Source organism: Mastomys coucha, unplaced genomic scaffold (assembly GCF_008632895.1).
Source record: "Mastomys coucha isolate ucsf_1 unplaced genomic scaffold, UCSF_Mcou_1 pScaffold16, whole genome shotgun sequence".
NCBI classification, from domain to species: Eukaryota; Metazoa; Chordata; class Mammalia; order Rodentia; family Muridae; genus Mastomys; species Mastomys coucha.
The window spans coordinates 4,126,272-4,147,098 of NW_022196898.1; the positions used below are offsets into that span (position 1 = coordinate 4,126,272).

Sequence of the window (20,827 nt, forward strand, 5' to 3'; positions counted from 1 at the left end):
CCCAAGTCTCTCCCTGCACTGTCATTCTCCATCGGCTGTGAGGCCCTGAATTATTCTCACATCTTAATTTCCTCTACCACAAACTACCAAGAGGTTAAGCATTTAGACACAACATTGTGGGAAAGCTATCCTCTTCTATGTCTTGTTTTGAGATAGGATCTTACCCTGTAGCCCTAGCTATCCTGGAACTCACTCTGTAGATCAGGCTGGCCTCAAACCTAGAGATTCATTTGCCCTGTTTCCCAACTCCTAGAATTAAAGGTGTGCACCGGCATGCCTGGCCCTCTCAACTCCAGGTCACATGAGTCTCATGCCTCAGCCTACCAGGCTCACACTATTGCTCTTGTATCAATTCTCTGCAGCTGGAAGACCTGCCTCCTACAGCACAAATTGGAACATCCTACTCCCTTGTTTTAAAATGAGCGTACCTAACACACTGAGTGCACAGGCTGTGCACCATGGTCTGTAGTCTAGCTTGCCAGCATAATCTCAGCTTTCTCCCTCTCTCTCTCCCTCTCCCTCTCCCTCTCCCTTCCTCTCTCCCTCCCCCTCCCCCTCCTGTCTCCTTCTTTTCCTCCCTCTCTCCCTCCCCCTCTTCCTCTCTTTCTCTCCCCCTCTCCTTCTTTTCCTCCCCCTCTCCCTCTCCCTCTCTCTCTTCCCCCTCCCTCTCTCCCTCTTTCCCTTCCCCTCTCCCTCTCTCTTTTCCTTCCAGTCTCCCTCCTCCTCTCCTTCCCACCCCTCCTATGGTTTGTTCTTGAGCTCAGACAAGCTGACACCCTTCTGCTGAGCTAAACACCAGACCTCAGACTTCTACACATGCTTCTCTTTCTCCCTCTTCTTCCTGCAGTAGCTTCACTCCATCCCAAGCCTAAGCAGCTCCTTGCAGAGAGGCCTTTCCTCCAAGTTGCATTTCTACCTCATAAACTCCCCAATGTTCTCTCTGTTGCTTTATCCTTGGGATAGATCTGAGGTCAAAGGCTGTCAACATATTTATTTATAGTTACATATTTATATTATATTATATATTTATATATTAATTGTTGTTTTCCAGCATCCAGTAAACACCTGAATCATCCTGGGAATGTCAAAAGCATTTGTTGACAAACTCAATAAATAAATGAATAAAGACTCTCTTTATAGCAAACAAGTTTACCCACAGACACTCTGACCTTTCTCCTATATCACATTTAGTTTCTTGGTTACATTTCTTTAGCTCTACAAAATACAGAATAATACTAATTACAACCAAAACTTGACCATGGAAAGCAGCCTTCCCTTTGTCTCAGGCACACAGAACAAACTCATAAGATAGCATTGAGTTTTAGAACATATACTACAGATAGATATTTGCTTTGATATTATGGTATTTTGATTACCTGTGAAAGAAAGATTTACCTTTCTGTTGGCCGAATCCATATCTACACCCAAAAGAAATACTATTACCCGAGCAATAGTATTTCTTTTGGGTGTAGATATGGATTCATGTTAAGTGTCTATAGGGGTTCAATCTCTGCCGAAGGTTTTCTAATTTAAGTAAAATGCACCATATCAGTACACTAAAGCCCAGTATGTACTGATATGGTGTGGACATTGGGGATGGATGTAAAGATGAATAATAAAATTTGAATTGCACCTTTGTACCAGAAAAGTGGCTTCTTTCACGGATGCTCAGCTGGGGTGTTTTTAGAGCCACGCCCTAACCAGCAACACACCAGAGAGAGACATTTGATGACTTGAACTATTCTGAACTGCTTAAAGAATAAAGAAGGGCCTACAAACATTAGTCACAGTAGCCGATGTCCTCCCAAAGATCCGTCCTCTAGCAGAGCTGGTATTGTGTCCATGTTTAAAGCATCTTTAATCAGTGGCTGGCACTGCTTCATTGTCCTGTAGCTAAGGCTCTGGCTCTCCCACCCTTCCTCTACTTCTCCTGCCATAAGCAATTGGCTTTACTGTCCAGAACGCTTCCTTCCCCTCTCAGCTCAATGGCAGGCTGATCTTTTCAGGTTTCTGCTTCTTATAATCCTCATTTTTCCTGTACACTTTGTACCTATTTATATTTCTCAGCCATTACTTTAAATCCAAGCTAATTACCAGTAACTACTTCGCCTCCAGCCTTGTGTGATAGCCAGCTTCAAGTTAAAGCTCTTGCTCCCTGTGTCCAGAAGGGAGAGGTTCCCATGACCCTTTTGTATCTGAGTGTTTAATTTGTCAGATGTTGAATGACGACAGCTTGAAAGCCTTGACCTTAACTGACGTCTCGCAGACAGAGATGACCGTGTGACTTCCTCTCCTATCTCAAGATGCTATTTATATCTTTCCATGGCTCATGAATTAACAATCTGGGTGGATGAGAATTCGGCCAACAGAAAGCATATTCAAAGACAGTAACAACAACAGTAACAGAAAGTGGTCTGGCTGTGGACCAGGCACACGGTGGTAGCCAACACAGATTAATATTATGTCTGTTGCCCAGTTCCAATGCTAGGAATGGTGGGTGGAGCCAAACTACACTGCATGCCCAGCACAGAAAGAACTTGGAGGAGGAAGTGACAAACCCAAACCAGTTCCATAAAGAATGAAAGTAATACTCCTCTTACACTGCTTATCAAGCCACGAGATCATGTAACCTAGACTCGGGTTCATCAAAAGACTCTAGGGAGATGCAATACAGTGGTGGAACCCTTGCCAAACATGGAGGAGTCCACGAGTCTGACCCCTTCCCCAGAGTCCCCCAGTCTCCTCCATGACCATCTTGGATCAGAGCCTGAGATCTTGAGACTTAAAACAAAGAATAACAAAAAATAACTTAAAACAACAACAACAAAACCAGCACCATTCTGATAGGTCTTGTATGAAGACAGCTTTCTATTTCTTTGGCTACTGTATCCCCTCAAAATAAAAATCTGGGGTGACAAAACCAGAAAATAATTTGCTCAAAATTATGTTCCAACTTTAAAATTTTCAGTAATGTAGAAAAATCCTTATTTCTCTTGTTTACATAATATACCAAAACCCCTTTTTCCCCCTTAAAATGCCTCTTTAAGGATAGTAACAAGAACTCTCTAAACTGGAGCACTTCCTATCTTAAGGACATCCCACTTGAAGGTTTTGAGTCACTCTTCACAGTGGTTGATTTCGGATGCTTACAAATGTGGAGGCTTAGCTGGAAGCCACGTTGGTGCCAGTGGGGATTTAAATTAAAACTAGGGTAGGAGAGAGAATGTTCTCCCAGAATGCCAAGCTCCCACGGGAATCTGCTACAGAAGCTTCTCCTGGGCTACTGGTTAATCGATCCTTGCATAAAAATGAAGGGCTGTTCGTTCGCCTGCGGCTTCATCCATTTGAACATTTGTCCTAGGTGTTACCATACGTTCTGGTCTGAGCAGGTGTTGAGGAGAAGGCATTCTTTCTGTAGGGATGGAGTCCTACTTACATCCTGAGCTACTCCTCACAGTAGGACATGGCTGCTGTAAGTGAGGTTGGGGATTTGAGTACCAAGACCATGGCTACCTGCCTCATGGAGGTACAGGGAACAGACTTGGAGAGGGAATGGCATTCGAGCCTGCACTGTAGGGAGATTCAGTCATTAGGGTTGAGGGTTGGGCATCCCTGAAACAGCTACTTGAAACTGGCTTTCACATCACAATACAGAGCTACAGTAGTTCTTTGGGGGGGGAGGTGGATTTGTAAAGGCCCCCCAGACTACTTTTATGTTAGAGGACCTTGAAGTATCAAGAATTAAACTACAGCAACAGGGGAAAGAACTGCACACAGCTGAGCACCAGGGGGTATCTGAAGGATTTTGGAATAAAAACTAGCAATTTAGAAAATACTATGCCTTCTGGACCTTCCACAGGCAGACAGTGTTCCAACTCTACTCTTTGCTTACCAGAGCAGAGACCTGGGAGTCTCTGCTCTCTTCTATCTATTAGGAGCAGTGGGGAAGCCTCAGGCTCTCACGGTCTGGGAGAAGAGCATGAGATTCAGTTCCGCTTCTATTCATCTACTTGGGCAACTTGAAGAGGTTAGTTATCTATGTTCATGACTCATTTCCCTTACTTACCAAACAGGGATGATCTTTTTGCTGCTGTTATTGCTCAGAGAGATGTGATCAGAGCAAAGTTGCATGGGCAGCAATGCATCTTACAGAAGGTTTAAAGTCTATTTGGGAGATCTCTGAGACCCAAGGACTGTGTGTGTGTGTGTGTGTGTGTGTGTGTGTGTGTGTGTGTGTGTGTGTGTGTTCTACATTATATCATGGAGCATTTGTTCATTTCTCCTTAAGTTTTAGGTTATGAAATTGTTTATATAATATACTGAAAACCGCTCCTCATTTTTTATTTTTGGTTTTTTTTTTTGACAGTGCTCCTTTAAGAATAGTAAAGAACTCTAAACTGAGTTATTGGGTCAAGCTCTAAGACAGTAGGAGTCTCCTGATAGTGGAAAAACCCACCACTATCTGTTTCATACTAATCTTTGCCTCCCATCACTTGGGTAATTAACACCAAAGTGCTCCAAACACAAAATGCAAGGAGTATGTCCCGGGAACCATTCCTTGAGAGGGGAATGGTCACCCACTAGTGACCATGTCGTAACAGGAGAATCCTGTGACCAGCCAGGTTCCAATCACGCACAACTAAATCTGAAGCAAGAGGTTTTAGGCTTCTGCTTTCAAATAATTTCTTCTCCCATTCCTGATCTTGGACATGAAATTCTATTGTACTTTTTTAAAAGCCTGGAGGATTATGTTTGCCCTGTGAATATCCTCAGCTAGTCATCACTCTGAGAACAAGCCTGCGGGTTTGAAGGAGGTGATGTCAGTGGGCTGGAAGAAGACTTGGACACTGAAAGTTCATACCCCTGGGCAGTGCTGTCCGACAGCTGCCCCAGAGCTGAGGTACTGTTCACACGTCTCACAGAAGACTGAACAGTGGATGTGCCACCTCTATATAAAGCAGAGGACTGCTAGAGCTAATATTTTTATGACCCACTGAGACATACAAAATATTACTGTCCCTTGTGTGTGTTAACTCATCCAAGTGTTAGACCATTCGCAAGATAACACACACACACACACACACACACACACACGCCCCATTAAAAAGTCTGGTGGAATCAATTCTAAGATACACAAATGGCTTTCTCGTTTTTTTTTTTTTTAGTCTTATAGATCCCTGTTTATTGCAACAAAATGAACTTCTCTTACATCAGGGAGGCTCATGTACATTCTGCTTAATAACTATTTGCCAGGATCTAGCTGAGTTGTGGCCAGGAAGGCACAGAAGGATCTCTCTAGAATATTCTGCCCATGTGAAACTGAAGCTCAAAAGGAACCTCCTGGGATGATTTCATTCCCACTTTGACATGCATAAAGATTCACATCTTCAGCACCCAAAACAGAAGCCTGACATCGTCACCCGGATGTCCCTACTTACTAGTCTGAGATACAATAGACAATACAATGCTTTCCAAAGTTTGAATACAGATCTGAGTTTTAATGTAACTCTTCTATCCCACCTAGCTGAAGATGTGTGGACTAGTGGAATAATTATGGCTGTGTACATAAATGTGGGAAGACAAGACAGTTTTAAAAGTAAAGGCCAGAGCTGGAGAGATGGCTCAGTGGTTCAGAGTACGGAGTTCCAGAGGTCCTGAGTTCAATTCCCAGCAACCACATGGTGGCTCACAACCATCTGTAATGGGATCCAATGCTCTCTTCTGGCGTGTCTGAAGAGAGCAACAGTGTTCTCACATACATAAACTAAATACATGTTAAAAAAAAGTAAAGGCCACAGTATATTTTTTAAGGATTTATTTTTCTTTTGTGTACATGAATGTCTTCCTTGCATGTATGTATGTGTGCCCCAAGTGTGCAGTGCCCAAGGAGATCAGAAGAGGGTGGGCATTAGATCCCCTGGAACTGGAGTTACATGTGGTTGTGAGTTGTCATGTGGGTGCTGGGAACCCATCCTGGGCCCTCTGCAAGAGCAGAGAGTACTCTTAACTGCTGAGTCATCTCTCTAGCTGCAAACCATGGATGTACTTACTGTTTTTGTAATTTTAAAAGGCAACATTTTTTGTTACTGAGTCTTGTTTGCTCATTTTTTTTTTTTTTGCCTGAAATTGACATTTGCTTACTGCACGTATTATTTTACAGTTTCCTTTGGCAGAATTTTTCACTGGAGTCAGTTGAGCAGGAGTCATTGAGCAGGAGTCGGGAAGTACAATGGTTTTAGTTTATCAATTGGCTTCTTTCTTAGGACTTTGTTCCTTACTAAGATTCCTTTGCCAGTATGTCAGTTGCTAAACTATGGTTTGGTTCCTTTCAAACACAGACATTAGCTATATTAAGCCTGGGATCTGAGGCAGGAATCAACTAACTGTGACCATGCAACCTTCCCTCGCCTCTCTGACATGCACGGAACAGACATCACTTTCAGACACCTGGTCATGTTGTATCCAGCAATATTTTAGACAGGGCATTGAATGCTCTGTGGAGATGAAGGATGAGAAGGATCTCTCCTTGGAGGAAATGACCAAATAGTGGGTCCTATTTTAAAAATGTCACAGGAGACAGATTCAGATCTAGTCTGAGTGAGTTCTTTCTAGCATGTTGCTTTCTTTCTTGGAACTTTTGGTGTCAGGTTTGCACAATGTAAATACTAGGTTAGACTCTGTGACTTTCCATGAGGACACACAACAACCAAAATCTTTCTATCCAACCCAGAAGCAGCGACCTGTTTCCAGGCCTAGGTGTGCAGGGTGAGGTGGCAGAGTGACTGGAAGCCGAGGCAGAGCCTGAGCAGGCCTGGGGAGACAGCAATGATGCTTCGTGTCTGAGACTTAGATACAAAGGCACACGCCACTTTCTGTTTCTACAGTGCTCTTTGAACTTGGCCAAGGAAAACTTCTCACTAGACCAACTCACAAAATCCCCCAAGCTAAGAAGATCATTAACTGCCCCGATACCGGGGCAATGAAACTAAGCTTATTTATCACAGAGTTCCTGTTGAGTGGAGGCAGCACCTACATGAAAAAGAAAAGGGCACCCTGTTTGGGGAAGACCCACCAGGGCAGGCACAGGCTGGGATGGGAGCAGGGCTGGATTCCAACATCTTCCTGCTGCCTGAGATATCTGACCTGGGCAGAGGAAGCCTGTTCATACAGCCCTCCCTCTCTTTTTCTCTCTCTCCCCTTCTCCTCTTTCCCCTCTCTCATAAACCACAAGACAGAAATGATAAAACATTTACCCATATCCACAAGAGAGTAGGATTCTATCATATTGAATGACTAACTCTTCTTTAGCAGACACAAGGTCCACTCTGCAAGACACTGAATGGAGAATAGGGGTGCCCCTCTTGAAACCTAGCACTCAAGAGGCAGAGGAAGGTGGATCTCTGTGAGTTCAGGGCCAGCCCGGTCTACACAGCGGGTTCCAGAACAACCATGATTATATAAAGAGACTCTGCCTCAAAACCAAAACCAAAAAAAAACCAAACCAAACAAAATAAAGCAAAAAAAAAAAAAAATCCACTTTGCATAAAAATCACGAGAACATAATGTAATATCTGAGAAAGACTCCTTGTAGCGATGTTGTCAAAGAGCAACCAAAATAAATACATCAATAAAAAAGGCCACCAGAGAGTGGAATACTTACCGTCATCTTCCACTATGAAATGGAACATATCACTTGTGGCATTTGCTCCCTCTCTCAAGACATAGCATATTTTCATGTCATCAATATCAGCTAAAACAAAAGCAGAAGGCAAAGTGATTAATTACTATAGCAAACCTGATGGCTTGTACAACAAATCACGTTGGCTGTTGTGATTCTGAAAACATGTTTGGATCCCCTTTTGGGAGCGGGGCATGGCACTTTGTTCTGTGCCTCTACGCCCCTTAATATCAGCTGTCCTGCACACAGATAAATAGAGGGCCAGACTTAGATTATAATAATAGCAAGGTGATGCCCCCTTGCCACCAAAGGAGTGGCTACTAAACACGGTATGTCAGGCTCCATGACAGGTGGAAAGGAGGATATTTTGAGGCATGGCAGATTTCCTGGACCTCTTGAAATCACTTCCCCTCCCTTGCAGAGTGTGTTTTACAGGAAGCCAAAGGAAAGAGCAGATGTTTTCTTGGCCACAGTAGTGCGCTTTAACTGTTACAATGACGCAGACTGCTTTTAAACTTTAGTGCACGGTAGAGGCTTTAACAACGCAGTGGCCTTTAGGTGCCCCCAAGTCTATCAGACTCATGTGCATAGGTCTGTTAACATTAGCTTTACACACTTTTTTAAATGCCTGCAATTTATCAGCTCCTCTCTTTAATGAGGCCACTACTGCACATACAATTTAATGAAACAACCATCACTCTGTCCTGTGATACTTAAAATAGATCTATCTTTGATCTGGGCCAGTCAGTAAGTTTTTTGGTTTTGGGGTTTTTGGATTTTCTTTTTTTTGGGGGGGGGGGACAGGGTTTCTCTACGCAGCCCAGGATGTCCTGGAACTCACTCTGTAGACCAGGCTGGCCTCGAACTCAGAAATCCGCCTGCCTCTGCCTCCCAAGTGCTGGGATTAAAGGTGTGCACCACCACTGCCCAGCTAAGTCAGTAAGTTTTTAAGGTTGCCCAAATGCAGAATGTGGCCAAGAACACTGTCATCAAGGTGTATTTGTCTCTTTTGTGTTTTGTGTTTTTGTGTTTTGGTTTTTCTAACTTCTAAAAGCTCTATTAGGTTTTTGCTGTGGAGTTCACAGGGGCGATAAACAAAAATGACGTGAGAACACTTTATCTTGATGAGCACAGCTTTTAGAGTCAGCAAGTTCCGCCCTAGACTTCTGAATCTTTTTTTAGGAGATGTGGCATGTGATCTGCAACCTGCCTCACGGCTCTGAAAGAAGACACACTTATAAAGACATTCCTGGTGACAGGGACATCTGCCTTTTAGTTCATAGACCAAGTCCAAATGTATTGCAGCCCTGAGGTCCTTTACTGTTAGCTCTGTGTACTGTCTGGCACTTATGTTTATCTCAGCGCAAGCATCTTCCTTAGTAGATTAAAAAAATCTTCAGAGCCAGGCAGTGGTGGTGCAAGCCTTTAATTCCGGCACTTGGGAGGCAGAGGCAGGCGGATTTCTGAGTTCAAGGCCAGCCTGGTCTACAGAGTGAGTTCCAGGACAGCAAGAGCTACATAGAGAAATCCTGTCTCAACAACAACAACAACAAATCTTCAGAAGATTTTTTTTTTTTTTTTACCATTTTTACATGGTAAGTCCTCTGCTCAAGGTTTTTAAGACAGCAAATGATCTCGTGAGTCTTAACTTAAAATGGAAGAGCCAAGTGGTCTCATCCACTCACCAGCATCTCTACTTTGAACTGGAGTGAGTCTCTGAAGGATAAGAGACATTGCCCCTGCACAACCCCCTATATAGCCCATGAATGGCCCCCACACAACCCCCGTACAGCCCCTATACAGCCTCTGCTTGGCCTGTTAATTCTAAAATCTCAACTTATGATCTGTTGTTTATCAATAAGGAATGACCAGAACTCTCTTGATTATACATTCTTCTTGTACCAGCCATGACAAACTGTTATCTAACCTTCTCACCTGCTCTTAAATTTTGTTGGAAACTCTAAAGTCACTGCTTGGAGACAATGATGATGATGGTGGTAGTGGTGGTGGGGATGATGATGCTAAGAATAATAAGTGGGTGGAGAGATGGCTTTGGCTAAGGGTACTGGCTGCTTTTGCAGAGGATCATTGTTCAGTTCCCAGCACTCACAACCATGTTAACTACAGTTACAGATGATCTACTGCCCTCTTCTGGCCTCCTTGGGGACTGCATGCATGTGGGTGACATATAAGCAGGCACAACAGAGATACATAAAAGAAATCTAAACAAAAATTTTAAACTGATTAAAAATAAAGCGCAGAGGCTGGAGAGATGGCTCAGCAGTTAAAGAGCACTGGCTGCTCTTGCAGAGGTCCCAGGCTCCATTCCCAGCACCCACAGAGTGACTCACAGCCTCCAGGCAACTCCTGTTCCCGAGGAGCTGATGAGCCTTTCTGATCTCCACAGAGGCCAAGCACACATGAGGCAAACAGACATACATGCAGATAAAACATCCATACAATAAAAACAAAATCAAGCTATAAATTAAAATAAAGTAAACCTCTATGACACATGTGCCAATGCTTTCTTCAAAAAGAGAGAGAGAGAGAGAGAGAGAGAAAGAGAGAAAGAGAGAAAGAGAGAAAGGAGAGAGGATTTCACTGAAATAAATAACTGCTTCAAAACTTTTCATTTTCCCTATAACTTTGTTAACACTAATTCATGATTTCAAAAGGAGATTCTTGATAACAATGCTGTTATTCTACAGGTACCTCTGAAAACAGGAACACATTGTAAATGTACATAAACACTGCCTTCCTTAAGCACAAAGAAGATAGATATAGTAATTTAGATAGCTGAAATGTTATAACAGTAATCTAAGAATTAGATTTTCTTCTGATTGCTATATTTAACATATTTATTTCATTGATCTGTGCAGCCAGCCCATAGTTCCTATTTTAAACAAATATCCCTAGTAACCATGGCTGGTGCAAATATGTTGGGGAAGCCTTGTGCCTTCCCGAATTTTTGCTTGACAAATATGAACAAAAACAATTTGCTTAACAAATTATCCAGCAAAAATCTCAGTATGTGCTTATTATTTATTTGTTTTTATTTTATGGATAGGAGTGCTTTGCCTGCATGCACCTAAAAACACTGCAAGCTGCCTGATACCCAAATAGTCCAGAAGAGGGCATCAGATGCCCTGAAACTGCAGTTACAGGTGGTTGTAAACTGGCCATGTGAGTGCAGGAGCTGAACCTGCGTCCTTTACAAGAGCATCAGACACTTTTATCTGCTGAGCCATCTCTCCAGCCCCAGTATGTACTCATTGTAGAGAAAAAAGAAAGTTTATGTAGCTGAGACAAGGCTTCAGACCCGGGAGCAAAGGGTGATGGTGTGGGGTGGGGACACATGGACAAAAGGCAAAGTTCGAAGCAAATAAATTCTCTAATCGGACTAATTCTGCTTGCGAACCTTTCCTGACAATGAATTTTCATAAGTCTTCGAAATAAAAATGTCTCCCAAGAGCCATTTAGTTAATCAACTTAGGAATAACCTTTCTGGCTACTTTTGTTAAAAGTGTTTAACTCCATCAAAATACAGTTTCTCTTATCCCTTCCTGATAAAGCAAAATAAAAAAACAGACTTTGCACATGTGCAGTCCCCTGCCTGGCCCTGCTCTCATTTCCCCTCCAGGAGGATAGCCAGCTGTGAGGGAGCCATCTTTACCGACTTATCTAATCTCCATAAATAACTGCTAGGAATCAGCCTCAGCTTGTTCAAGTGAGTGCTGTGTGACTGCATATCAAGCGTTCCTCCTTAGACTCTGAATTTGTGTTAAAAAGTGGTAAGTTCCCTTAAGATATAATTTTTAAAACTATATTTTTATAACCACAAAACATAACTACTCTACCATTACAAGGATAATAAATTTTAATTGTTGTAACTCGGTGAAAACAAAATGCCTACAGTAAAATAGCATACTTTAAGGGTTCAATAAATGAGGAATAATATGGAGGTATTTTGGAGCTGTTGAGTTTGGCTTGTAGAATTTAAAAGAATTCATTTGCATACCCTCTTCGAAACTTTTTTTTTTTACAACAACAACAACAACAACAACAAAATCCCAGTTTGTTTTGTTTTTTAAAAACACACTCTGCTTTGGGGTCAGAGGAGAGATGAAATGGAAGGGTTCCTACACTCTAATACAGTTCTTCTGTCCCCTCCAGAACAAGCCAGCCTAAAGCTGCAGGCTTCTCTCCCAGAAGCATCTACAGAAAACTCTGCCAGGCAGGCTACCTACTCTGGGGTTTTCCTGTCCCTGCAGGCCCGAGATATATGCAGGCTCTCAGCCAAGAATCAGGCTGGAGTGTGAAGCTGTTTGCCAGCATCAAACAGAAAAGTAGACCACGTCAACACAACAACGAAGTCTATTAAAGTGTTTGTTGTCTAAGAGCAGAACATTGTAGCAGGAAAAGAACACCCCCGCTGGGATGTCCTGGGGTTACACTCCATTTCCACCCCAGAGCCCACACGGGAGATCCAGTTTCCTTTCTGATGCTGAGATTTTCCTGAAAGCAACACAAATCCCTTTGTAATGAAAGTTGCAGGGTCTGAGAACAGAGCCCTAACTTCCCAGGAGCCCCTGAATAGCTTCTCCCTTTCCTCTCTGAGCTGCCTGGCAGAGGTCACATGCCCCTAGGTTCCTGACCTCCTCAGAGCCTGCTGCCCCACCCCCCACCCCCAGGAACGCAGGTGCTTAGAGCAAGGGATGGATATCTGACACTTTGCTTTAGGACAGGGCAGAAAAGGCTTTGAAGAAAAAACGAATTAAAGACAATGAATGAAAAATAGCAAAGAAATAAATAACGATAAACAATAATAAAAATAGCAATAGCAAATATAAAATTAAGAAAAACAATAAGTAATAGTAAGCAATCATAAAATCAGTAGAATAATGAAAAACAATAATGAAATGATTCCCTCCTTTGACAATTAATCATCTTTTCATATTTTCTGAGCTTACTGAGATGGGTGACAAGTTAGCCAATGAATGGGCACATAGTTTTCTTGCACATCATTAATCGTGGGCTTGCTGTTTGAGCACACCCCCCATGCTGTGCCTTGTTTCTTGAGATATAATTTTAATAACTCTTGACAGGTTTATTTATCTCCTGTGTCTCTGGACAGCTGTCTGCCTCAGTCATGAACCAGTAGAAAATATTTTTAAAGTCTTAAACAAATATAAATGGATATTCTCTGTTAATTATAAAATTCCCAATAGCAAGTATTTAAAAATGAAAAGGTAGTTTAGAATTTAAAGGTACTGTGTTTGAGTGTATATTGATAATGACAACCAGGTGATGTATACCACAAATCTCTTTCAAGCCCTGAAATGTCCCAAAGACATTTCATCCAAAGCCTGTGGCGATACATGGGCGGGTCCACAGACCTGTTGCCAGGGCAACAGCCACCATATTCCCAGAATCCATTGGGCTCACCTCCCACCTTTACCTGTGGCTGCTACGGCACAACCCATATATATATACACAGGGGAACATTTCCTCCATCTCTCTCTTTCTCTCTCTCCCTCTCTCTCCCCCCTCTTTTCCACGCCACTACCCCTACTCCCTCTCAATGAAACCTCTTACACGTGGAACTGTTTGGGCCTAGTGTGGTATGTTCTGAAGCGACCCCCTCCCCCTCCACTCCCCCTCACCCCCCCTCCCCCCACTCCAACGCATCACAAGGTGCAGTGTACCAAGTATGATGGCAGGAGACTTGCTGACAAGAGGCAGCATTAGAAAGTCAATGGGAGGAGAGGTCCTTGGTCCTATCAAGGGTCCCATAGATGGCCCAGTGTAGAGGAATTGAGGGCACGGAGGCGGGAGTGAGTGTGGGTGGGTGGAGGAGCACCCTCATAGAAGCTGGAGGATAGGGATGCGGTAGGGGGTTTCCGGGAAGGGGGAAAGCTGGGTAAGGGGATAACACTTGAAATGTAAATAAGTAAGTAAATAAATAAATAAGAAAGTCAGCCTCTGTCACAAACCCCCAAATCGATGTCTTCTCTCACCAGCTTATCTTGCCACAGTTACAGTACCTTCCTATTCCCTCTGACAAAGGTGTTTACAGCACAGCACACAGCACCGAGGAGGTGTTTCCAAGGACTGTGAGTATGTGTGCGCTCTCCTCCCCTCTTCCTCTCTGTCCTCTCCTCTCTCCCTTGTCCCTGTAACTCAATCCTGATGCTCTACTTAGAAGGAAGGCTTAGGTACCCGCTCATTCTCAAGAAATAGAGCCTAGCAGGGTTCTGAGTGTGAGGTGGAGAAGCAGAACATACCTTGGGTGAACTGCGGGACACTGTGGTTTCCTTGGCCCAGGTGGAGAAGGTAGCCATGTCGGGGGGCTTCTGTCACAATGAACCTAAGAGAAAAATGCAGGCTGTCTCTGTCCTCCACTTTGAGTATCTTGCTTGTGATCATGAACCCCAAGTGGCCAGTGGCCAGAGTACGAAGTGTAGTAGCTCCTTTGTTCACCACAATTTGGGGGACACTATTATCAACAGGTAACACCTGGATTTTCATCACCTGAGGTCTTCTAGTCTCAAACACTGTGTCAGGAAAAACATAGAAGTCCGAGTGTGTCCCGTCAGTCACGGTGAAGGAGAAGCTGTCTTCGGTGGATTCCGTGCCATCATGTTTGTAGCTGATTAGGTTTTCATTCAAGTCTTGCTTGGTGAAAACCATGACAGATCTGGTATTGTTGAAGAGGAGGTGACCGTGAACAGGGACCTGGGTGACGATGAATTTTAGGAGCCTGTCAGGGGTATCTCTGTCCTCCACAGTGAGCTCAAAGGGGGTGATCAGCTTACTTTCACTTTCACTGACCACCAGGTTGTGGATGGTGACCACTGGCTTTTTGTTGTCTACGTCGCTGATTGAGATCCGGAAAGTTCGGAAGACAGGGTTCCGGCCGTCGGTGACTTGAAACTCGAAGCTGTCCATCTTGACCTCATCTTCAGCTGTGTGTATGTAGTAGATTTTGTTACCAGCCAGCTGGAGCTGAGTGAAAGAAGTGATGGACAGTCCCTTTCGATCTGTGCACTCCAAGTGACCTCTCATAGGAGCCCTGGTAATGGTGAAAACTAAGTTCTCATCAGGGCTGTTCAAGTCGCTTGTGCTTAGCAGGTCTGTTGTCAGAGTGACTTTGCCACCTTCTTTCAAGGACACGCCCTTACTTACCACATCAGGGAAGACAATGTCAACACTTCCAATAGACACGTAAAAGTAGCGATCTATAAGAGCATTTGTTCCATCCGTCACATCGAATTTAATTAGGTCTCTAATGCCCTCTTGCCCAAAGTGGACATATTGAATCAAGTTCCTGTCCACTTCATCCTGGGTAAAATTCATGCCTAGTGTGATATTTTCAAAGACACCTAGAGGTTTTTGTCTCTGTAACAACCCGTGCCCTGGTCCATAACGAATAATATAAAGCAATGATTTGTCATCAGAGTCTAAATCGGTTGCCATTAGGACTTTGTTGTTGATAACTTTGGTTTCCCCAATTTCTATTTCTAGCCCATTATTGATAGTCATTCTAGGTGTCTCATCATCAACAGGGATGACCATGATGAGGACCATCTTCTCCACAGAGTGCTTACCATCAGTCAGCTTAATCACAAAACTGTCCTCTCGTGTCTCAGAGTCATCATGCTCATAAATAATGCTGGAACTCTCTATGATCTGGTCCAGGGTGAAGCTTTCAACCAACACTGTACCATTGATGAGCTGGCTCATGATATGACCGTGAGTCGGAAACCGGGTAATGGTGAACGTTAGCTCATCCCGGGGAATGTCAGCATCAGCAGCATCGAGGATGGGCCTGCTGACCACCAGACTCATGCCTTCCATCACCATGAATTCCCTCATGAACAGTTCTGGCTGCTCATCATTGGTAGGAATGATGACAATGGGGAAAAACTGCCTCTCAGAAAAGTTAATGCCATCCGAACAACGGAATATAAAGCGGTCTTCGACAGGCTCCACTCCCCTGTGGACACTCTGGACATAGTTAATGTGTCCTTGCCTGAGATCCTTTAGCGTGAAGGCACTTATGGCAATCCCAGCTCTTGATTTCTCTGAGCCTGGTGCTGGTGAAATGTTCTCTACATAGCCCGAGGCTGGCTGAATGACTATCGTGCACAAGAGGTCGTCCTTCAGGGAGTCCCTGTCTTCAGCACTGAGGTGGGCCAGGCTTATCATACTCTTGTCACCTTCCGGCACTACGAACTGCTCACCAACAGAAATTTCAGGGGCTTGGTTGTCCACAGGGAGGATGGTCACCCACACAGTGATGCCTTGAACAATACTGCTACCAATTCTCCATTCTTGAGACAGAGCTGACAGACTCAGGTTAAAAGAGTCTGCTTTGGGCAACAGGCCAATCTCACCACTGGTGTGAGCATAGACAACAGAGCCCTCCAGGATGTCCCTCTGGGTGAACTGCTCAGCTGGAACTCCATTGACCAGGATTTCCCCATAGAGGGGTGGACCTTCCAACAGGAAAGTCAACATCAAATCGTCGGTATCCTGATAGGTCCCCTTGATGATATTGGCGGTGACTTCGGTAGCCCCATTCTCCAAGACGTCTAGATAGGACTCCAGAGTACCAGCAGGAAGGACCGACATAGGACCTTCACGGTCCGCTGGACGAACATTCACTCTGAGAGTTATTGGCACCACGTGGTGTCTGTCGCTGACCTCCAGGGAACAGCTGTCAGTCAAAGATTCATCCCCACTATTCCAATAGGAAATTCTGCCATGCTTTATGTCCTCCAAATGGAACTGTCCCCCTACATGCAGTGGCCGTCCAGATATTTGCATGTGGCCATGTTTGGGGGCCTGTGTGAGAGTGAACGAGATGTGGGCCACATCCGTGTCAACGTCACTCACATGCAGCTCAGTCTCACGCAGGATGTGGTGGCCCTTCTCCTCCACGGTGAAGCCTGTGTTGACAATCTCAGGGGGCTGGTTATCCACAGGCTGTAGGTAAAGGGTGAAGGTGCCAGGAGCTACATTCCCAGCTCGATCCTCTACTCGGAACTGGAACTGAGCCACTCGGGCTGCTACTCCTAGCTCTTGCCCTGGGGGCCTGTAAGCAATTTTATGATGATTGACCTGGGCTTGGGTAAAATGGCTCACCACAACTGAGGGATTATCAGTGAAGACCAAAGTGCCCAGTGGAGCCGGTGAGTGGTTCTCATCTGTGTCGGTAGGAGGCTGGGTCACTGTGTACTGTAGCTCTCGGTCATCTGTGTCCAGGTCGGTGTAGTGCAGCCACCTTTTCCTCAGTGGTGTGAGCTGGGATTCCTGTACCACCATCCGAAGGGGACAGCCACTGCCCAGTTCTGGAGGGAGACGGTCCACAGGGTGAATGCGTATTACAAACCTCTGGATCCCAGACTGATTTGGGGGGTCATGACTGTCTTGGACTCTAAACATGAATTGGTCCATCACTGGCCCAGGGCTGTGGGGCCCCGAGTGCCTATAGAAGAGCTTCCCATCTGTAATATCCAGTTGTCGCCACTCTGTCACTGTTCGCTCGTAAAATGACCCTTGTTTCTGCCACAGACCCTGCTCTTCCTGGGGAGCATGCCTTTGGCGGAGAAGCAGGTGCCCTGAGCTTGAGAAGGGTGGTTCCAGTACAAAAAGCAGCTGAGAGTCATCTGAATCTATATCGGTTGCACTCAGAGTCAAGGGTGGGATGGGCACAGTTTCACCCTCGGCCACTGTCAGCCCAGTGTTGGCGTTCAGGACAGGTGGCTGATCATCCACAGGCACTAAAGTGATGGGGAACAGGAACTGGACCTGGTGCCTGCCTCCTCCATCCGACATGCGCAGCACCAAGTTGTCACTCAGTGAACCGTCTCTGTCATCGTGCTGGTAGACAACCTGGCCAGCTGCCAGCTCAGCCACTGTGAAGGTCTTGGGAGCAGGGTCACGACTGGGAGAACCCAGAATAACAAGGTGGCCATGCCGGAGCCCTGCCACCACCTCTAGTCTCACAGCTTCTAGGTCATCTTCATCACTGATGACCAAGTTCTGAGGTCCATTGCCTATGGGGCCCGTGAGCGGCCGATATTGACCCTCGTAGAGAATAAGGCCAGTGTTTCGCGTGACCACGGGAGCCAGTGTATTCATGGGTTTCACCACCACCATGAAGGCGAAAGGATCTGAGGCTGCTCCTTCAGGGTCGACAACCTCCAACTCTAGTTCAAACAGACGCTCTTGATCGGAGTCTTCAGAGGGAGGCTGGTAGGCAATCTTCAGCAGGCGCAAATCCCGCTGTGAAAAGGAGGAGAGAGGCAGGCTTCTGTCATCAGTACTCACCAGGTATCCCTGCCCAGGCTGGAAGGCAGAGGTGAGGTTGAAAATCAAAAGGTCTGGGTTGGATTCGGCATCCTCCGCTGCCAGCATGTCTGGAGTGAGAGCAGTCAGTACAAACTGGTCCACCTCCATCATCATCATGGCCACGAAACTGGGCTTGGGTGCAGTGTTCTCCGCTCCTCCCCGGATCCTCACAAGCACCTGGAAGTGCTCACGTTTTAACGCCGGGCTGCCCACTGGAGCCTCTCGCGAATGTAGCTCCACCACCATAGGCAGCCAGTCCCTGTTAGGTGAGCGACTTGGGGCTGTGTGGCGGTAGCGCACTCCCAGCTCCTGGAATGCTTTGCAGTCCATCAAAAGGGTCTCGGAGGTCCCTCTATCTCCGGCCCCTCCTTGAGCCTGTGGGTAGTTTAGGAGTTCTCCATAACGAGGCAAAGCGCTCAAACCTGACAAGATGCCCACGCGGCACTCCTCGGTCTCAGGCTGGTAGGTGAACTCTAAGCTCCGAGCATCTAAGGCATTGCTGGTCCCTAGCAGTTTTTCCACGACAAGAGGTAAATTCCGAGTCACAACCTCCAGCTGGGTGAAGACCACTTCCACCTCTAATGCCAGTGGCAGGACTATCGCCCCTCCAGGAGCATCGTAGCGCAGCTGCAGCCGGACGCGGTCGCGGGAAGGGCTGCGAGCACCCAGGTGCGAGTAGCGCACCTCACCCGGGCCATAGTCGCACGCAAAACGCTTGGGATTCAAGCGGCCCGGCCGCTGGGCCAGCGCGTCGTTGTCTAGCACGGTCACTGTGCAGCGGTCTCCAGGCTGCACCTGTAGCACCAAATCACGCAACGGATCCAGCCAGACTTCGCGACCGAAGGGCACACGGAGCCCGCGGTTCGCCACTACTATCGCTTCCTCTGTAGGGACCCCCGATGTCCCGGAGAGACCCAGGGACAGAAGGGCTGCGCCGGGGGCAGCAGCCTGTGTGGAGACGCGGCTTACCAGTGACAGGAGTAGCAGCAGCAGCCTGGGCGACTGTGCGAGTATGGACTGGAAGCTGGAGAACTTGGCTGTCCTGTGCGCTCGGGTGGCCATCCCGGGAGTCCTTGTTGTGTGCAGGCTGCCGGCCTTAAGAGTTCCGACAGTTCACCGGGCGAGTACGCAAAGCTAGTCTTTGCAGGCTCCTAAAGAGCCCAAGGGGAAAGGGCCGGGAACTCGGCGCGGTGCCTGCGGGCCCTCCCAGTGGCAAGGCTGGAGCAGGAGGATGGCCAAGTGCACAGCGCGGTCCCTCCTGGGAGCCGCAATCCAAGGTACTAAACACTTCCAGCGCGTCCGGGGCGTGTAGCCGACAGACAAGTCCCTGCGTCCCAGGTCCCAGGACCTTACTCTTTGAGGGAAATCTCTCCCTTTGCACCCCTAACTCCAATTCTCCCAGGGGGCCAATCGCTGATCGCTGGAGGAGGCCCTGAGTCCAGGGTTGGGCAACGACTGCTGTCAATCAGCTCCCAGGCGGGGAAACTGCGCAGAGCTGCTCTGAGAGAGGTGCAACAGGTTGGTTGGAATGGAGGGGCGCCTGGGGCTGCTGGCCTAATAGCCCTGGACCTGGGACTGCAACTCCGCCACCAGTCTGCGCTGCTCTACAGACTCAAGTCTTCAGGTCTAAAGATTAATGCATCTCAGTCCCCTTCCCTGGTCATTGAAATCTCTCTCCCAGGATGGCCACTTCTTGTCGAAGCTTCCAAAGCGCGCGGGAGGTGGGGAGACGGGGGTGGGGGGGAGTGGAGAACAAAGTTGAACACCTTGTTGTCTGAGTTTGAAAAGGAACCTAGAGCAGTTTGGGAAGACTCTGGAGATTTTCAAATAGACAGGGGATTAAAAGCCAGACCTACCTAGCTAAAGCAGGTTGCAATCTCCACCACAGTCACCACCACAAGCCCCCACCCCCACCCTAGCCCTCCCTGATTTCCCATACTTTACGAAACGGACACTGTCCGGCGGATTGGTGTTTTTGTTTGTTTGTTTGTTTGTTTGTTTTAATCAAGCCCCTCCTTTGCAACCAAAGTTCACAGAGTTAACGTGAAAAGAAGCTTTTGGGGTGTGTGAGAAATGCAGTCTGATCAGAATCGCCAGTCTCCCACCAGAGAAGTTCCAGAGAATGTAGCCCCAGGCTGTCTCAAGCCACCGCAAACTGGAGAGCTGTCGCTGAAGACGCTCTGTTCAACTCGCAGTATTTAGACGAAGTACAAGCTAAACCCAGTTGTCAGCAGCACAGTTTTGTTTTGTTTTTTCCACGCCGAGGGAATTGATAAATACCCGGAGGGCAAAGAAGAGTTTAGATAAACCTCCTTTCAGCCAGCCCAGATTGAAACCTCAGCCCGAGCGCCTCACGCCCCCTTGTGTCGGTTGGTCAGGTTTCATCAGTATGCAGATTCCCCTTAAAGCGTTTTCTACTCCCTTCCCTGCACCCAGATCCCCTCACAGTCAAAACCCAGTCGTTTTCAATAAGTTTCTGGGCAGGCTTGCTTATCACATCGAAATATTTTCCCCAGTAATACAAAAGAGACTATGAAAGAAGGACCTGGAATAATGACTGTTTCTCTTCAATAAAACACCGAATTAGGGAAACAGGATGTGTTAAGGATCCGTATTAATTTCAGTCTAAATGAAAGTCGTAAGATTTAAGTGTGGCAAGTTTTAAGGAAGAAATGAACAATCATTTTAACCCTTCCCGCGGTGAGCTTGCCAGCCTCTAGCTTGCGAGTCTGACTCCTGTCTGATGTATTTACACGGGCTTTAGGGCAAAGCACTAATTTCATTGCTAGATTT

At 46.2% G+C, this 20,827-nt stretch overlaps 1 protein-coding gene across 1 annotated transcript in view; it reads right to left on the reverse strand.

Moving 5' to 3' along the window:
- Nucleotides 1-19,368, reverse strand: part of Frem2 (FRAS1 related extracellular matrix 2) — a 137,263-nt gene extending 117,895 nt beyond the window's left edge. Inside the window, exons 1-2 of the mRNA XM_031373815.1 lie at nucleotides 13,963-19,368; nucleotides 7,661-7,750 (exon numbers count right to left, since the gene is read on the reverse strand). Of these exons, the coding sequence (XP_031229675.1) occupies nucleotides 7,661-7,750; nucleotides 13,963-19,096 (5,224 nt within the window). The 5' untranslated portion in view covers nucleotides 19,097-19,368. The remainder of the gene's footprint in view (nucleotides 1-7,660; nucleotides 7,751-13,962) is intronic.
- Nucleotides 19,369-20,827: the final 1,459 nt, after the last annotated feature.